At 38.2% G+C, this 20,243-nt stretch overlaps 1 protein-coding gene across 3 annotated transcripts in view; it reads right to left on the bottom strand.

The window, feature by feature from the left end:
• Positions 1–2,905: 2,905 nt before the first annotated feature.
• The window catches only part of FAM114A2 (family with sequence similarity 114 member A2), a 39,533-nt gene continuing 22,195 nt past the window's right edge, over positions 2,906–20,243 (bottom strand). For all 3 annotated transcript variants that reach the window (XM_080803988.1, XM_080803989.1, XM_080803990.1), the window contains exons 9-14: positions 19,810–19,889; positions 12,454–12,576; positions 11,805–11,944; positions 9,632–9,704; positions 6,209–6,262; positions 2,906–4,237 (exon numbers count right to left, since the gene is read on the bottom strand). In XM_080803988.1, coding sequence (XP_080660114.1) covers positions 4,136–4,237; positions 6,209–6,262; positions 9,632–9,704; positions 11,805–11,944; positions 12,454–12,576; positions 19,810–19,889 — 572 coding nt within the window. In that variant the 3' untranslated portion in view covers positions 2,906–4,135. The remainder of the gene's footprint in view (positions 4,238–6,208; positions 6,263–9,631; positions 9,705–11,804; positions 11,945–12,453; positions 12,577–19,809; positions 19,890–20,243) is intronic.

Genomic DNA, 20,243 nt, shown 5'->3' with positions numbered 1-20,243 from the left:
GGGTTTGCATCCTGACTCTACTACTTGACTGTGTGTCAGGCAAGTTATTTAACCTCTGTGCCTCAGATTTCTGTTCTGTAAATGGGCGTGCTACTAGTGCCTATCTCATGGAGCTGTCGTCAGGATTAAATTAGTCCACGTAAAACGATCAGAGCAGTGTCTGGCTAGTAAGCATTAAGCACATAGTGCCATGTGGCAGGCACTCTTCTAGGCACTTCATACAGATCATTTTATTTAATCCTATCAGTGACTTTATAATACAAGTGCTGTTTCAAGATTGATTTCACAGATGACAAAACTGCAATTTAAGGGATTAAGTCACCTGCTCATGATCGCAAGGCTGGAATAGGAGGGAGCTGAGGTCCATTTTTGAGCCTATCTTTGTGCCTAACTTCTATGCCATCCTGCAGGCCCACATGCTAAGGTGCCATTGCCCTGCCCCACACAGTTGTGAGGATTACAAAGAAAAGTGTGTTCTGTGGTACTGGTACTCAAGCTGCTCTACACAGGTCAGTTTCCTCTTTTTAACTACTGGTAGTTGAACAATAGATCATCATTCTGTGTTTGATGTAAATGGCAAAAACTGGTCTCTTAAGACACAAGCCACCAAAAGCAGTGATTTGAGAGTTTTGACGGATGCATCTGGCAAACATTGCTAAGCTGAACTGACCCAACAATGACAATGAGATCTGAGACACGTCCATCCAACCCAGCCACAATTCATCCAACAGAGCATCTGCCCCACTTCCTTTCTTGGAGAGCTCTGCGGCTTATGGCAGAGATTGCTCAGCGGCACCAATGTGAGGCTTACAGGACAAATGAGTTCAGAGAATATTTCAATTGTTTAAAAATTTCCTAAAGAGTTGATTGGGCTTCTGCTAAGCTTTGTTATATTTTGTTCACAGCAATAAAATCACTTTCTGTTGCATTGTGAAAAAAAAAGTTGATTGGGGAACTGATGTTAGACATGAAGGAACTTTGGGGTTTGGCCACATGATGTAATCGCAAGCAAGGATGTCATAACATGGGCTGCAAGTAAAACGGGGAAATGAGTGCATGGTGCTTGTGGAATATCAGGGTGCAGCTGGAAAGTGATACTAGTGGGCGAGGTTTCAGAATTCTCCTTGTATATCAGCCAGAGACCTTGACGACACATTAATTAAGGTTTGTTATTTTTAGAACTTCCTCATTTCTCAAATGCTTCATTTTAAGTCTTATATGAAAATGAACATCACATTATATTGGTAAGGAGTAAAAGATTTCAATTTCTGACATTTGTGAAATATCATGCTTATTGAGGGACCCCTGTTAGTACAGTTTTAATCTGGGTTTTTCCAACTGGAAGAATATTCCCACCTTTAAAACTCAGAATACATCTAGAAAAAAAGAGGTCTATTTCTCAAACGATGACATTGACAGCAACTTATAAACACCTCTCCTTTAAGTAGGTCTTTAGATAAAAACAAGTAAGAAAGAGAGGGTCCTCACTCAGGGTAGGACTAACAAGGCCTTGTTTCCTAATTATAGGCCTAGAAAATCCACATTTGTGCATCACACTGATTTCAGATTCCTATGAATGCCAGCCACATGGATTGTAGATTCACGTGTCACAAACCTGTCAATTTAGGTGTCTATGCCTTAAAAAAAAACTATCAAAAGCAAGTAAGGTAAATATAGCTTGTCCTTAACACACCTGCAAGGCATTATAAAAAGAAAAAACAAGAATTAGTTTGTAGATGTTTCTATTTCTTTTACACCAAATTAATGAAGTCTCTTTTAATCACAGCCTTTAAAGATCCCAATAGATTCCAATAGTAGGAACAGAAGCATCTTACCCCAGTAATAACAACATTTTACCAATAAGGTGTTAAGTGAATTGCGAAACGGGGGTGTTGTAGCACACATTAGGACATAGCAGTAAAAGACAAGAGAAAATTTAAAATAGCACCAAAAGACGAGGTATAATCAGGAAACTACATCTTGTACCCACCCCAAACAGAATGAAGCATGCACCATCCAAAAATCATCGCCATAATCCAGTAAATTCCAAAGCATCCCCTGAGTTTACCTTTTTGCCTGCCAAAGAATTTTTATGCTCTTATTCTTCTCTCTACTCAATCAAGGAACTTTCATTCTTTTTAATTATATTTAGGTGAAAGGTAGGCAATTGTTATTCGGAATTAATTGGTCCTTTCATCATTGTTTCACTGATGGTCTCCTAAATCCTTAAAAGGACATTTGGGTGGGTGGGGGAAGCTGACGACGAGAGGGATAAGTAAGAAAAAAGAGGCAGGGATTCATATCTGCCTTTCGCAAGATCTAACCTAAAACTGGTCATATTCAGGGCTGCCATCTGGATAGGTGCATAAAAAGAGTCACTGTTCTGTCCCCATATCTATATCCCTCTCCTTGAAAGAAAAACCTTAGCTATGTTTCTAGATTGAAAAGTAAAAACTGCAAGCCACAATTGTACAAGCGTCTGAACAGGTGGTCAGCAGTGTGAGCAGCTTCGAAACCAGATTCAGACACAGCAACTGGGCTTGAGGCAACAAATCAGGACTGGGGACACCAGCTTTAGTAACCACAGGCAACTGTTTTTTTCTGAAATTTCAGAATTATTTACTTTGGGAAGGGTGAGATTTATCTCAAAAAGAAATGATCCAAAAGTTTTCGGATCATATCAGAATAGAATATAAGCAGAGTAACATTTTAGTGCTAATGGGGTATCTTTTTAGCCCAAATCTATTTATTTCCTCCTTGCTTACAAAACTGCTCCCTTCCCCCAAAGAAGGCAATTACATAGAAACAGTGTTGAGATCAGTCAATGTTAGAGACTTGTTTTGCTATTTCTGTGGTCGAAAAAAATATTGGGGCTTATGTTTGGAAAAGTAAGTGAAAGGATCAATTAACATAATCATTACATTTTATTTAAAAGTTTTAGAAGATGAGCAGTAGAGCTCACAATAGTTACCTCCAACCATAAAGTTGGGAGAATTTTTTAAAAAGAGTGGATACCAAATAACTTTTAGGAAGATAACACCTTAGTGGCCTCTTACATTGTTGAAGAGAGCAAAAGAAGGCTTAAGATTTAAAGGATAAAAGTTATATTTATAAACATGCTAAGAAATACATAAAACCAAAACAAAAAAGAATAAGGAGAAACATATCGTGTCTTACAGGTTAAATCCTGTTCCAAATGATGTCTATGGGACTCTATAATCCCCTTCAACAATATTCAAATAACAAAAACCCTATTACTAAAAGAGCTTCAATACTCCTTTGGAGCTGGCTGTTACAGAATTTACACTGCACATAAAGTATGCATGAAAAACACCCTGGAGAGACTCAGAATACCCGCAAACATGAAATGGTTCTCTAAGTTGCACTTGTTTGTCTGGAACCCAGTTGAGTGGGTTCAACTACAACTTGAAGCTTGTCACCTTAAGACAGGAGAACAATTTGAAGCCAAAGGGCACTTTGCTATAGTTAATTCATGTGGCTTCTTTGCGTGTACTTCAGATGTTTCTCCTCCATGCCATAATAACTACTAGAATTAAAGAGCACATGAAACTTTCTAACCAAGTCCAAAGAATTTAGGTAATCATTACAATTTCTATATACTGTTTTCCTAAAGCCACAGATTTTATTACAGAAAGGAGAAAGGTAATGACATCAAGAGATCAAGCACAGGAATTCTAGAATACTAAATTAAGTTGTTTCTCTCTTGCTTCACAACCAATTCTATCAGTGGGCTGCTAAATCACACAGAACCATAACAAAACTGTTAGTGTTTTGCATCATGTCCAAGAGAGACCAATATTTTTGCCTGAGTACCCCATTAACCTTTATCTAGAGCTATTATTCTTGAACTTTCCATAAAAGTTTCTTAAATAATTTAATAATTCTAACAACTTGGAAGGGCAGTATGAAGACCTGAATATTTTAGCCAAGCAGTGAAGGCAACAAACCTCCTTTAAACCTGCTCTCCTGCCTAAATTTTATACACTAAAATAATCCTTTCTCCTTCACTTCTTCAGGGGTACCCAAAAGAGAGTGACATTTCTTGGCTGTCACAAGTTTTGGGTTGAATTTTCTCTGCTCTTCAATCTTCGGACATAGGCCCTGGGCCTGCAGCTCATTCCTCTGGTAATTCAGTTTTGTTCTCAATGAGAGAGATCTCCAGTACAGGTAAGAGCAGCTGAAAGGCGTCCTGAATATAGGAAGCACTGTTTGAGGCCTGTCAGGATTGAAAGGAAGAAAATAACACAGTCACTTAAAAGAGAAAATATACTAAAAAGACAACAAAAAACCAGATTAGTTTGTACAATCTAACTGAATCTGTAACCTGGCAAACAAAAGCATAAACTCAAGTTAGTTAAAGTTAGAGAGGAAAGAACGATCTAGCTCTTAAGATATGTCAGTACCCATCACTGAGCCATTAAGGAGGGCAAGTACTGCATGCAGCACTAGGTGTTATACGCAAACAATGAATCATGGAACACTGTATCAAAAACTAATGATGTACTGTATGGTGACTAACGTAACATAATTAAAAAAAAAAGGTAAAAAAAAAAAAAGAGAGAGGACAGTACCAAAAAAGAATATCAGCATCTTTGTCCAACTTGCCCATCTGAAATGGTAGCTGTTCTTTGACATCCTGCTCGAATTTGGCATTTGAAGCTTATTTATTCCTCTACTAAAAGGGTAGGTTCTGTCACAACCTTTTAGTCAATTACTCAAAGGACTTTAGAAGGCTATGACTCTTACACGAACAGGATTTTCAGTCCACTATGACAGCTCTTCTTCCATGGACTCAATAAAATTAGTGAATACAAGACAGAGACTACAAATACGAACAAGGAAAACTGCTTTCAGATGATAAGTATAGATAAATTTCTATGTGGTATAACAGACATATTTATGAGAAGCATAATGGAATCACCATGCTCAGAGTTTTCCAGACTTCATTAATATCTAACAAGTTCTAATCTTCCAGGAGAATAATAGAGAGTTCATTACATTAAGATAAAAATGTACAATTAAAAGGACAAGAGTGTTTCAGATATGTAATCAAGAACAACCAAATCGAAATAGCAATAAGGAAAACCTATTAAGTGACTTTACCTTTTTTGGATTTATCAATAGCATGTACTCCTATTTAAACTTTAATGTGACATTTGCTGCCAAATTTTCCAACCAAAAGAGGTCTCAGAGATCATCTGGTTAGATCTCTTACATTGCATATAAAGATAATGAGATTGTCAAGAAGGTAAATGCGTGGTCCAGGGTCAAATCAGGGGAGGCCCAGGACAGGACTAGACTCCTGGTTTGCAAACTTCTCACCTATACTACTCTGCCACCTACTAAATCACAAATTTTCAAAAACACTAAGTGTTAATTATCAGAATAATTATCCTGATATTCAAGGGAAACTGTGCAGTTAAGGAATTAAAGGCATTTCCTTGGTGATAATTTTAAAAGAATTTAAAACTAAAGAAGTAATAGTCCAATAGTTAAAAAACTTTTTTCAATTCCTATTTAAAACCTAACCAATTATCTCCCCTGACTTACATAAATATATTTTAAACAGACTATCAAACATCTAAATTGTTTGCACAACTGACAAGACAGAGTTTTTAAAATTTGGAATACAGAAAGGGTCGCACAAGGAGGCAATAAAATCCATCATGTGATCCTCTTACATCCCTCTTTCCCAAGGACTTAACCCACCCCCTTCCTTAGATCTAATGGACTGATGAGGATTCTGTAAACACAGGCACCTTTGACAAAACAAAGCAAATTTCTTAGCAAGGAATGTTTTGTCTTGTTTTGTAACAAGTCTTCCCTGTATAAACTTTAGTCCTTTCAGAAGCAGTGTTTGCCTGTTTGTAATTTTCAGCCCTTCGAGTTTACCCCTGGTCTCCAGAAGGTGTTTCATGACTAAGGATCATCCATCAGCAGCCGCTGGATAGTACTGACTACCGGACAGCCTACTGCTGGTTTGCGCTTTACGCAGCAGCTTCATCATTACGCTTTGTAATAATCAACAGGGAATTTGCGTCAACTACACACCATTTTGGTCATAACTGCATCAGTATGGCTAAATTACCAATCTGATGAAAAAAAAAAGCCGAAAACTAAAGACTGAAAAAGAGCTCATTAATAATACATAATGCCCTAAAAGTTAGACTTAAAATTAACTACTAACCTCTAGAAATACTGCAGTGATGAGGGGATTAAGGATGTCTGCCTTTTCTTTGACCTAGAACAGAAGACACACTGTTAAGTGAGCACCAGTAGGCAGAGTATGATCCCACTTGGACACACACACACACACACACACACACGCATACATAATTTAAGCACAGAAAAAGTCTGGACTGAGAAAGAGCAAAACATCATCTCTGGAAGTGCTTTAAATTTCCTTCTTTTTATCTTCTTATGCTGTTCAATTGACCGTGTATTCCTTTGTAGTTTTTTTATTGACTTTAAAAAGTATCTTCATTTTGGAAGAGTGGGTAGAAATGATACATATGATCAGAAACTTCAGAACAATTTTAAAACAGAATATGCAGATACGGAACATGTGCTCAAAATACTCAATGGTTTTTAAGATGGGCTGTTTGAAAACCACGGAAATACATCATGGAAACTTATTACTCATGTGTTAGCACTTTATGGCTCACTTGCAGGTTTAAAGTATCTTTATGAAACATGAAAAGATTTGGCCTCAGAAGATTAACTTCAAGAATCCCAGAAGCTCTTTTAAAGACAATATTAAGGGGAAAAGAGAAATCCCAGGACTATCCCTTACAGGAATAATCTAAACTCATAAAGAAAAATTAATTTGGACTACGTTCTTAAATGAGTTGAAAGGCCCAGAATCTGCTGCCACACTGACACTTACATATTTATCACAAAGTGATTTTTTAAAAATTGAGGTATAACTGATATACAACACCATACTAGTTTCAGGTGTACAAGATTTGGTATCTACATAAACTGTAAAATGATCACCACAATAAGTCTAGTTAACATGTGTCACCATACATAGCTACAAAATATTTTTCTTGTGGTGAGAAGTTTCAAGATCTATTCTCTGAGCAACTTTTGAATATGCAATACAGAATTATTAACTATAATCACTATGCTGTACATTATACCCCATAACTTATTTATAACTGCAAGTTTAGACCTTTAAATCCCCCTCACCTATTTGGGCCACCCTTTACTCCCCTACCGCTGGCAACAACCAATCTGTTCTTGTATCTATGAATCTGGTTTTACCACAAAATGATTTTTATCTGCTCATTTAAAACGCCCTGATTTTATCCTAATTTGTGGTTACTGATTTCTGATCATGTTCTATAGTTTACAGACCTTCAGTAAATTTTTACAATTCCTTTAAAAAGAAAGAAAAAAAAGTTAGCTGTTTTAATTACAACTCTACTCCTGGTTGGCAACTGCAAAGTATAAGGATCGTCATAGTCTAAGTAAGGGACTGCTCCTTAAAACTAGAGCCAAATGGGGGCACCTGGGTTGCTCAGTGGGTTAAGCCTCAGCCTTCGGCTCAGGTCATGATCTTAGGGTCCTGGGATCGAGCACCGCATCAAGCCCTGCATTGGGCTCTCTGCTCCGCGGGGAGCCTGCTTCCCCCGCCCCCCCCCCTCCTCTCTGCCTGCTGCTCTGCCTCCTTGTGATCTCTCTCTCTGTGTCAAATAAATAAATAAAATCTTAAAAAAAACAAAACAAAAAAAACCCTAGAGCCAAACGTTGGGGTTTTTATTTTATCAAGGTCAACATTTCCAGTACAGGAATCAAAGAGTAGCACAAAATATACTGCCAAACATTGGGGGTTTTATTTTATCAAGGCCTACATTTCCAGTACAGGAATCAAAGAGCAGCACAAAATACACTGCAAATTTCATAAAAGGAGAAAACAAAATAAGTCACAAAAATCAGCTAAACAAAGACAAGGTGATCCTAAAATTCACATGAAAATGCATGGGCCCCAAAAAGATAAAAGATCTTGAAAAAAGATCTTGAAAAAGTTGGAAGATTTACAATCTTGACTTCAAAACTTACTACAAAGCTACAGTAATCAAGACAAAATGGTACTGGCATATGGATACACACACATAAAACCAGTAAAACAGAAATGAGAGTCCAGAAATAAACCTGTATATGTATGATTGTTTTTGACAAAAGGGCCAAGACAATTCAATATGGAAATGCTTTTCACCAAATAGTGCTGAGACGACTAGAAATCCACATGCAAAAGAATGAAAGTGCACCCCCATCTCGTACCCTACATAAAAAATTAACTCAAAATGGATTATAGACATACGAGTAAGAGCTACAATAAAACTCTTAAAAGAAAACACAGGAGTAAATCTTCATGATCTTGAGTTAGGCAAAGATTCTTTAGATACAATACCCAAAGTACTGAACAGTGATAAAAGAGAACAATGACAAACTAGACAAATATTAAAAACTCTTGTGCAAAGACAGTACCAAGAAAGAAAAAAAAAAACAAAACAACCCATGGCCTGGGAGAAAATACGTGTATATCATGTATCTGACAACGAACCTATGCCCAGAATATATAAAGCATTTTTACAACTCAACAATAGTAAGTAATAAAAAGACAAATAATTAAAATAATAAATGACAGAAAGATAAATAATGAAATAAATAACCCAATTTATAAAATAACTTTTAAAAAACCAAATTTGAAAGTAGGCAAAACTAGAAAAGACATTTCTCTAAAGAAGACATACAAATGGCCAACAAGTACATGAAAAGAAATTCAACATCATTAGCCATCAGGGAAATGCAAATAAAAGCTGCAATGAGATACCACTTCATACCTACTAGGATGGCTAAAATTTAAAAACAAAATAAAACAAAAAAAAAACAATGGACAACAGCAAGTGTTGACAAGGATGTAGAGAAATTGGAACTTTCATACATTGCTTGCAAGAATGTAAAATGGTACAGCCACTTTGTAAAACAGTTTGGCAGTTATTCAATGGCTCATATCACCCATCACCCCTATGACCCAGCAATTCCACTCCTACCTATCCAAGAGAAATGAAAGCACACATGCATGTCTGTAGCAACATTACTCATATAGCTGAAAAATGGAAACAATCTAAATGTCTATGAATTGAGGAACAGAAAAATGTGGTATATGTCCATAAAAGATTATTTGGTTATAAAAATAAGTACTGATACATGCTATAATGTGGATGAACCTCAAAAACGTTAGGCTAACTGAAAGAAATCAGCCACAAAATACCACATGTTATATGATACCATATATATGAAATGTCCAGAACAGGCAAATCTATAGATGGAAAGCAGATTAGTGTTGTTTAGCACTAGTAAAGTGTGGAGGGGAAGGGAATGGGAGCAACTGCTAATGGTATAAGGTTTTCTAGGGGATGATGAAAACCATCTAAAATTAGATTATAGTCACGGTTGCACAACTCTGTAAATATACTAAAAACCACTGAATGGTACACTTGAAATGGGAACATTTTATGGTATGAAAATTTTATATTAATAGAGCTGTTTTAATAAAGCCCACAGAACAGACATTAGCCCAATAAAAGGCAAGAATTCTTACCCCAGCAGTTGTTAGGCAGGTAGTAAACTCTTTGGACAGAGAAGACAACTCTTTGCACAACACAACTGTCATCCTAGGAAAGAAGTGAGCAGAGTCAGGAAGTCTCCTCTTTTTGTTTTTCTTTCTCTCTCTTTTTTAAAAATAAGCATATTTAACAAATATAAGAAAACAAATCACTCCTGGTAGTAAATGTCAAAGAAGAAAGCTTTTTTTAAAGGCAGTAAATATGCCTTCATCAGCTACCTAATGTATCTGGGGACCCATTTGAGCAGGCATTCATGCTACAGGAAGAGGAGTCTCAGTCCTTGGAAAATAATTTTTTCTGCAAAATCCTCCAGAAAGTACTAGATTTTCAAGTTAAGTGAAAGGAAATAATGAACATACATTTTAAGGAGATAAGATAGTACTTAAAAGATCTTACATTCCATTCACAAATGTAGTTAAAATAAATATGCATGCATTCATTCAAGAAATATTTACTGGAAGTCTTCTATATGCCAACTAAGCTTTGGGGATTTATCAGTAAACAAGCAAAGGCCCAGTTTCCATGGATTCTTTTCTTTCTTTTTTTTTTTTTTTAATGATTTTATTTATTTATTTGATAGAGATCACAAGTAGGCAGAGAGGCAGATAGAGAGATATAGAGATAGAGAGAGAGAGATAGAGAGAGAGAGGAGGAAGCAGGCTCCCTGCTGAGCAGAGAGCCTGATGTAGGACTCGATCCCAGGACCCTGGAATCATGACCTGAGCCGAAGGCAGAGGCTTTAACCCACTGAGCCACCCAGGCGCCCTATCTTTTTTTTTTTTTAAAGATCTTATTTATTTGACAGACAGAGATCATGAGTAGGCAGAGGGGCAGGCAGAGAGAGAGGGAGGAAGCTGAGCTGAGAGCCCGACTCGAGGCTCAATCCCAGGACCCCGAGATCATGACCTGAGCCGAATGCAGAGCCACTCAGGTGCCCCTCCATGGATTCTAACTTATTTGATGATTAATGGGGAGACTATACATATGTGTGTGTGTTTATACACACATACACCTACTGTACACATACATATATCTGTGTGTGTGTACATATAAACACAGATATGTAGGTGGACAAGTACAAATAGCCACTTTTCCAAAGAACAGGACACCATGAAGTCGTGAGTCCCTCATCCTAAGTATGTTGAAGACAAAACCAGCCCTCTGTTGTGGGATGTTAGAGAACAGTGAAGCATATGTCTGGAAAACATCAAGGGTCCCTCCCAATCCTAATACACTAAACATTCTCACAAATTTTTTTTCCAATGAAAATTCTCATTATTTAATTAGATTTATTTAGAAAGCAGCAGATCTATTTTTTTCTCTTGTGACTATCTATTTTCTATTATTTTTGAAATTTTTATTCAAAATCAGCAATATGGTGGGAAAGGGGGCTTAGGGACTTAGCCTGGACTGGGATTAAATCCCTGTCTGCAGAAACTGGGCAGATTATTTCATTTTTCTTGAGTGTGTTTCCTTATTTTCTTTAAAGCGGGACTGATCATTTAACTTTAGAATTATTGTAAAAATTAGAAATGATACACCTAAGTCCCTTAGCATGGTGCCTAGCACATAATTAGCACTCAATAATGAATATAACCATTATTAAGAATTGAGGTTCTTAGAACTATTCTGTTTTGGGGCACCTGGGTGGCTCGGTCTGTTAAGCCTCTGCCTTTCGCTCAGGTCATGATCCCAGGGTCCTGGGATCATGCCCCATGTCAGGCTCTCTACTAAGCGGGGAGCCTGCTTCTCCCTCTCCCTCTGCCTCACGCTCCCCCTGTTTGTGCACTAGCTCTCTCTCCCTCTGTCAAATAAATAAAATCTTTAAAAAAAATTAAAAAAGAACTACTGTTTTTATGTAAAATTTTATTTTTATTAAAACCAATATCTGAGAACTAGTTTTCAGATTATCAACAGTAAAAAATAATTACTAAAACAACCAGTTAATAAAAACATTTATAATGTAGACTTATGGGTCAATGAAAAGAAATAACCCCTTCGGCTACTTAATAACTAAAACCCAAAATGAACAAATCTCTAACCTGAGAATAGCATCTTGTTGAGAGGAAAGTTTCTTAAAACTTTGGAAGGAAGCTGGGAAAACTCTGAGCAATTTGCACCCTTTACAGGAATACCCTTTATACTTACTGGGAAAGAGCTCTGCTCCTTTCTATGGTGGTCACTTCCTGCTTCTGGCCATGCAGAACCAGAGCTGCTGTTTTGTGAAACAGTTCAATTGAGCAGGCAGTCAGTTCTGCTAGGCTCCGGATTGCAAATGCATGGATATCCTGAACAGAAAAACAAAACAAGGGATTGGGTTTTGTTTTGTTTTGTTTTTAGCCCAGAGGAAATGCTGTCAGCTTGCTTCTCTCATACTGGAGGAGTCGGTATCTTGAAAGCAGCAGAGACCAATGGCTGCCCTTCAGTAAACCTCCTCTTCTACCAGGGCAGGGATGTCATTTTTCAAGCTGGGCTCATAACTACAAAAACAGAAGCTCCCCTGAAGTCAGGTGTGACCATGTGACTAAGTTTTGGCCAAAAGATTTAGATAAAAAGGGGCTTATAGCAGCTTCTGGGAACTTTCCTCATGATACATACAACACACACAAACCCTTAGTCTCTTTTTCTTCACTCCTTCTTTCATCTTACAGTCTGGAACAAGGTTGCTACAATCTTGGATTACAAGGTTGAAATGATGAGTAGTGATGCAACAAAACAGAAGGTGCCTATGTCCCTGATCGTGATACCAACATCTCCACATCATTAAAAAAGAAAAAAGGTTTAGTTGCTTTGGTACCTCTATTGAATTTTTATTGATTTGGTCAGTTTTTTCTGTTTCCAACTGTTTCTCTCCTTCTTCCTTCTCTTCTAATGGGTTGGCCAGAGATGTATTGATCCATTCGTAGGCGTAATTTCTTGCCTAAATAAGAAAAAGATTACTGCCCATCAACAATTCAATTCAGCTCACTGAAAGGTGACTATATACATTGTACACCTACCAGAAATATGTTAGCATCATGTAAGTCAGCACTATTGTTCTCACCCAAGCATATATTTATCATATACCTATCTACTTACCTTAGTACTTCTCTTGACAACACCTAACACTATTGTCCACTCATTCCTTCTTGAAATTCTCTAATCCTTTGGCCTTCTTGAAAACTGAGGTATAACTTACATAAAGTGCACAAATCTTCAGAGCACAATTCAAGAAATGTTCACATGTGTATATGCCTTTGTAACTGCAACCTAGATCAAGATCTGGAATATTCCCATCACCCTAGCATTTAGAAGGTCCCCTCATGCCCCTTCCAAGTCAATACTGCTTAAACCAGGGGCACCTGGGTGACTCAGTGGGTCAAGCCTTTGCCTTCAGCTCAAGTCATGATCTCAGGGTCCTGTGATCGAGCCCCATGTCGGGCTCTCTGCTTCAAGGGGATTCTGCTTCCCCTTCTCTCTGCCTGCCTCTCTGCCTACTTGTGATCTCTCTCTCTCTGTGTCAAATAAATAAATAAAATCTTAAAAAAAAAAATACTGCTCAAACCGAGTCACTGTTCCCCTTGCCCAAAGGTAATGGTTCTTCTGTCTCACTGTAAATTAATTTCACCTGTCTTTAAAATGCATACAAATGAGATCTTAAATCCTTTCTAATTTGTGTTTGGCTTCTTATACCTAACATACTGTCTGTTAGGCTTATCCATGCTATTGCAAGTATCAGTTGCTGATTCTTTCTTATTGCTGTGTGGTAGTTCATTTTATACATATACCATAATTTGCCATTCTCCTGATGATGGGCCTTTGAGTTGTTTCCAGTTTTCTTTGACTTTTCTAATACCACCATCTTCCAGTTCTGCCTCCACCCTTACAAGCATTCCTCCTTAGGCTCTTGTATGTACTGATCCTTCTTTTTCAGCCCCTTAAACACAGCATCACCTGGAGTTCTAGCCTAGCCCTCTACTTGTCTCACCCTATTCTCTTCCCTCAACCCATCCTGATTCCATAATTTTAAGTATTCTCTACCTGCTGCAAACTCCTAAATCCTTATTTCCAGCAATGACCTCTTCTGAAATGACATATTCCAACTGTTTGCTGGACATATATATTAGGATATGTTATATGCTGATCATTCCTCTTCCCTTCAATGGCTCCCTATCAACCAGATCATGTTCTTACGCGTGACTAAAGAAGCACCCATGACCTAGACCCTACCTACTTCTCCAGCTTCATCTCTGACCACTTTCCATTTTAAGATCTGATAATAATGACCTATAATGTGTCCATTCTTTGTTCATGCTATTCCCTTAGGTTAGAATGCCCTTCCTCACCCTTTTCTTTTCTCTAAATAAAGGCAGCTCTTAGTTTTCTTTCAGTCCTCCAACCAGACATTGTTCTTTCCAGGTAACTTTCAAAAACCTTCCAGGAGACTGGGCACCTAAACAACCCTGTTCTATGTCCACAGTCCCCTGAACACCCCTTCAACTTAGTACTTACCAAAAGACACTGAAATTAAATGTGCATATCTCCTACATAAACAACATTGCTATAGGGTAGTTACAGACTGTCTTAATTCAATTTACACACCCAGTGCCTGCACACTACAGAGGATACCTACTGTTTTTACCTAGCCAACATTCAGATCTCCTTTCTTTTGGTAGGAGGTTCCAGATTTTTCTCAGTTCATGTGGTTTGGGTAGGGTTGCTTCCACCCTCTGGCTCTAAGGGTTGGCAAATAATTCAGGTTTAGTTACCAAGAATATTAATCCCCCTGTTCATACAGTGATTACTTCATGGATGGAAAAGTGACCCCAACCGAGGTCAATGAGCATCAGTTTCAAGACATCTGTTAAAATTACTGGGGAAGGGAAGCCCCCCTTCTGTTGGAGTTACTCAAATGGAAAAAAGTCACCCTGAAGTTACCAGTGGTTATCCTACCGGCATGTGGAAAAGATTCTCTAAGAATAAAGCCAAAACAGAAGAAAGCAGAGTCAAGAGATTGCTGTGGGGATTGGTGTAGAGTTCCTGGGTAGAGAGCCATGCCTGAAGTCAGTCAGTCTTGCCCCTTGATTTTCTAGTTTCTTGAGCCAATGAATGCCCCTTTTTTCTTAAGCCAGTCTGACTACAGTTTCTGTCATTTGCAACTGAGAGTGTCCTGGCTTCTAAGAAAAGGTTTATTGTCATTAAATGAAGGCATCCACTTGAGGAACTTTATACAGACAGAATGCTCTCAGAGCTGTAACTAGGCAATTAGGAATCCAAAGAAGACTGTAAGAGTCATTCCAGCTGGGAAATGAGAATCACAGGTTTTATTACACATACAGCACTGAGGTTGAGCCTTTAAAATCAACAGATGGGGCTACACCCAAGGCTAAATCATGAATGACCTAGAGCAGAACCCACGTACCCAGACATTCATTGAAAGGTTCTTTCTCCTATGACACAGAAACTCCCATAAAAACCCTCAAGAACAATCTGGCTCTGATCTATAAGTTCCCTATGCATTAACCTCTCAAATTAAAAAAATAATAACTATATAAAAGATCAGAAACAAGAAAACTCAAAGTGTGCTGAGAAAACTGTGAAGCAACTAGTAAGACCAGCGCAGATGGGGCCTTTATTTATTAGTTCATCCATTATAAATATTTACTACACACTGTTCTAGGTGCTGGGAATACAGTGGCGACTAATATAAACCATTGTCCTATTCTTCTCTACTCTAGTGCAGAAAGACAAACAAACAAATTAGCAAAGAAAATAGAATGGAGAGATGGACTGGAAGAGAAGGCAGACTTGGCTTGGGTGGTCAGGAGGGTCTCAAGGAGTGAAATTTGAGCCAAAATCTGAAGTTTAAAAGGAGTCAGCTATGCAAATATTTAGACAATGACAGCTATAAGCAGAGGAAAATCAGGTGGGTGTACTGAAGGAACAGAAGGAAGACCAATATGGGAGAAGCATGGTAGAAAATGAGGTTGGAGTGGTGAGATTTTGAGAGAAGAGGAACAGTGAGAGATAAGGCTGGAAAGAATCCTAACAGATGACTAACAGTCTAAATAGTATGTGAAATGCTCTGCAATTCCTTTGAAGAGATAAAATGAGAGAAAAACCAGGGATTGATTTATCTCAGATTAAAAGAAGAAAGAAAAATTAAGAGATAAGGCCACACAAAAGAAGAAAACTGGTATCATAAATGTCGTACACTTGAAGGAGATGTTTAAGTAGGCATAGCACATACTCAGAATGACTGCTCTTGAAGTCATTATGAACTACTGTGCCAAATCAAGGTAATTTATCATACCTTTTGAAAATCAGCAATGCTACCCAGGCCTCACACCCAGAATTCAGTCTGGACCTTTCCACTGGAGAGGCCTGGAGACTTAGGAATTAAAAGGCACCTTGGAGCTTAGCTTCTCCAACCACTTATTTTTTTATCAGTTGGAAAAAAAAATGAGGCTTAGAAAAGAAATGGGATTTGCCCACATCACAAGGATCAGAATAAGAATCAGAACTGTGTTCTCAGACTCCTGCTTCATTGCTTTTCCCCTTTATGACACAGTCTCCCATATAAACCCTTGGGGAAAATCAGGCCCTGATCTTTAACTATTCTACCTCTTATGACTCAACACCCAAAATGTAAACAATGTGAAGACTGCTTCCAGAGAATGACTAGTAGTACCAAACAGCTAAGGGGTTACTTGCTTTTTTAAAATAACTTATTATTATGATCTCCTTGAGTACACAAATTATGTTTTTTTAATTACTATTTCCCTAGCACCTAGCAAAATAAAGTTACTTGACATATGTGTATTTATCAAATACTTGAATGTATAATATGTAAGGCTAGCTTCTATACATAGGACCATTAATGGTGAGCATTTACAATGAGTCAGGGACTCCGTAAAAGTTTTGTGTGTATTAACACATTAATTCTTCACAAGAACTCTATGTCATCCCTTTCTCATAAAGAGGATAAACAACTTACTCAACACCACAAAGTAAGAAATAGTACATTTGGGATTTTAAGGACCAATAAAGCAAAGATCTAGCCTTGAAGAAATTTAAGATTTAGGATGGAAGGTGTGGCACCCAGGTGGCTCAGTCAGTTAAGCATACGACTCTTGATTTCAGCTTGGGTCATATTATTTCTCTCTATCCCTCAAATAAATAAGTCTTTAAAAAAAAAAAGATTTAGGATGGTAGGTAAGGTATACACATTTAAAAAAAACAAATAAAAACAACTTATGACACATTAATAAAAATATATATCCATAAGGTTAAGAGAATGAAGCAAAATGCTAAAGAACATACACAGCATGTTAACTTTTGTATAAGAAGAAAATATATCTGCTTATCTTTAAAATACATCTACTTATCTAAAAAAAGAAATACAAAAAGGACATGCCAAAAAGCAAAAAAGTTTAATATCTAAAAGGAGAAGGGAAAATGGAATGGATGGGAATTACACAGTTTTGACTTTTGGAAATATGATAATACTCTATATATTCGAAAATTAAATTAACATGGAGATAGCAAATAAATCATATATTCTTTCCATAGGTTGTTTTTATAGTAGAATGGGCAAAGCAATGAAACTATTTCAGATGCATTACGGAACTGAGGAAATAAGGACATGCGCTAATGTTGGGAGATGGGGTTCTTTCTGTGGAAGAAGAGAGACACAAACGTGTCATAAGGAAAGGCAAGGCAGGAAGAACCCTGCTGGGATGGACTGAAATTGGGAGTTGCCAGGATGAACTCTTGATCTCTAATGTATGTATGTATGTACGTGTACAAATACAGGGGTGTGTGTACCTGAGTACATTTCCTAGCTCTGCCCACAAGGCCTAGGAGCAGACACCACAGCAGTGAAGAAGAGCACACCCACTACCCACATCTTAGCCTGTACTATTAAAAAGGAACTATGGCTCCTTGAAGAAATGGCTGATTCCAGGGATGGCATATGGAAGTTACAAAGTGAGTCCAGGATATCTTGTTATGACAAAAAATAAGGAAATACTCCAAACAATGATAAGTGCATGTCACACAGGAGTCCATTTGAAGGACAATCTGAATACCAAACTAACTAAAACAGTAATGAATCACAAACCAAAGGAAAAAAACAGAAACCTGTGAGATCATATTAAATAACAGATAATAAATAAAGAAATAGGAGAAGGGAGAGCTCATAACTATAGCAGAATGCCAAAGCCAAATGATAAATGTGGAGCAAATGCTGAGGTTAGAACACATCATCATTTTGCAACCATCACAGTAAACACTGATGCAGCAAGAATCATGCATAGATGCTAAATCTATGAGGGAAATTATGAGAATCAGGGTATTTGTTGGTCTTAAAATGTCTCCCACAGAAAGTTTATTAGTACCACAGGGGAAAAATTGTAATACAGTGAGAAATCAAGCAACACATCACAATAAGGGAAAGATGGACATCATGTGCTGTAGGTATGATAGCCTGGGAAGGATACAATGTCGCTTATGAAATGTCTTGCTTGGGAAGACATAACCTGACTTTAGTCATGAGAAAACACCAGACAAACCCCAAATGAAGAATACTCTATTTTTATATAGGGGGAAAGGAGTTTGTATTTCTCATCATAAAAGACAAGGGAAGACGTGGAACTACTCCAGATTAAAAGAGAATAAAAGTACTTGACAAACCAGAATGTGGACAAGTGGACAAGAGAAAAATAAAAATATGGTATCAGGGATGCCTGGGTGTCTCAGTTCATTAAGTCTCTGTCTACAGTTCAGGTCATGATCTCTGGGTCCTGGGATCAAGCCCTGAGTCAGGCTCCCTACTCAGTGGGGAGTCTGCTCCTCCCTTTCCCTCTGGCCCTTCCCCTGCTCACGCTCTTGTTCTCTTGCTCTCTCTCTAATAAATCTATAAAAAAAAATATGGTGTCAATGTTAAGTTTACAGCAGGTGAAAACTACTGTGGTGACATAAGGAAATATCTGTATTCTTAGCAGGTACATATTAAAATATTTATGAGTAAAGGGCTATCACATTTACAATTAATTCCCCAAAACAGTGCCAATAATAACAACGTGCATGCGTGCATGTGTACGTGTGTGGTGCTATATGGGGGAGAAGGGAAGAAGGGAAAAATGGGGGGAAGAGATAGGAGATGTAATGAGAGAACAAATGCTCAAACACAAATGATTAAATGTATGGAGTTAACTGTTAACAAAGGATGTATCTGCATAAAAGATATTGCATTTTATTTGCTTTATTTGTGCAACTTTTCTCTAAATTTGATATTATTTCCCACTCAAAAAACACTATGATGATACAAGCTAGAAGTGCTGAGGTCAAGTGCTACAGGTGAGACAAGGAAGATGAGCTGCCTGGGGATGACCTGAAAATTTTGGGGGGAATGTAGCATTTTCACTGGGCATGACAGAGTGGGCTAGCAAATCAAGCATCACATTCCTTGCCCTGCAGTATGCAAGTGACTATAATGGCTATCCTGGCCAGGCAGCAATGTGTGTCTGCCATTAACTGGTCCAGAGATTGGGAGAGGATGGTGAAGAGGCAGCAAGCAGCTCAAGACCCAGTGGATAGTGTCCCATGAGCTGGCACTGGCATATACGCTAGGTGAGTATTGCTCTGAAAACAGACCCTCCCTACTGACTTTGACTAAAGCCCTTCCATGTTCCAAATGTGTGAAGATAGCTCAGACATCACCATCAAAGACCAAGGCCTAGGCCAAGGGACTCTCATTTGCACAAGCTAAAGGGTCAATGTGCTCTGGGAAATGATAACCTCCATCCAGTCCATAAGGGCTGGGGCCACATTCCATCATCTTTGAATCACTCAGAGCCCTGAGAAGAGGGAGACCTCAATTGAGGCAAGCCTACAGGTCTCACAAAGGCTGCCAACCCTGTGGCCTAATATGAGCTTTCAGATAAACAGCATTCCAAATGAAAACAGGTGAGGGTGGCAGAAGTGTGGGGCAGGCAGGGCAGATGTGAGATCTGCGTGCTAACCTGTGAGAGCAGGAGGCAGGCAGAAGGTATGGAACTCAGAATATACCCCCAGTTTGTTGACGCCCTTGCCAGGAAGTTAGAATCTTATATTCTTTATCTACTAAATAAACACAAGAAAAAAAAATGAAAATCACCAAGTAATAACTTACCCTGACAAGTTTCTCAGGTTTGGAGGAGACATGCAGCTGGGAAAATAGATCTGTTATCTCTTTGGTAAAGTCTTCGTCCCCTAAAAAAACAAACAAACAAACAAACAGGGGCACCTGGGTGGCTCAGTCGGTTTAGCATCTGCCTTGGGTGTGGGTGATGGTTCCAGGGTCCTGGGATCAAGCCCCACATCTGCTCCCTGCTCATTGGGGAGCCTGCTTCTCTCTCTCCCTCTGCCTCTCCCCCAGCTTATGTGTGCTCGCTGGCGCGCTCTCTCTCTCTCTCTCGCAAATATATAAATAAAATCTTTAAACAAAAAAACAGAAACAAAAACAAAAACAAAACCCAAGTCCCATTTAAGACACTGCAGAAAGACTGATAGGGATGGGGGTGGTGGGAGGTAAGGAAGAAGAAAAGAGGCATGGCAGGAGCAGCA

The sequence above is a fragment of the Martes martes genome, assembly GCF_963455335.1.
Source record: "Martes martes genome assembly, chromosome: 5".
Taxonomy (NCBI): domain Eukaryota; kingdom Metazoa; phylum Chordata; class Mammalia; order Carnivora; family Mustelidae; genus Martes; species Martes martes.
This window is presented reverse-complemented; position numbering and strand designations above follow the sequence as displayed.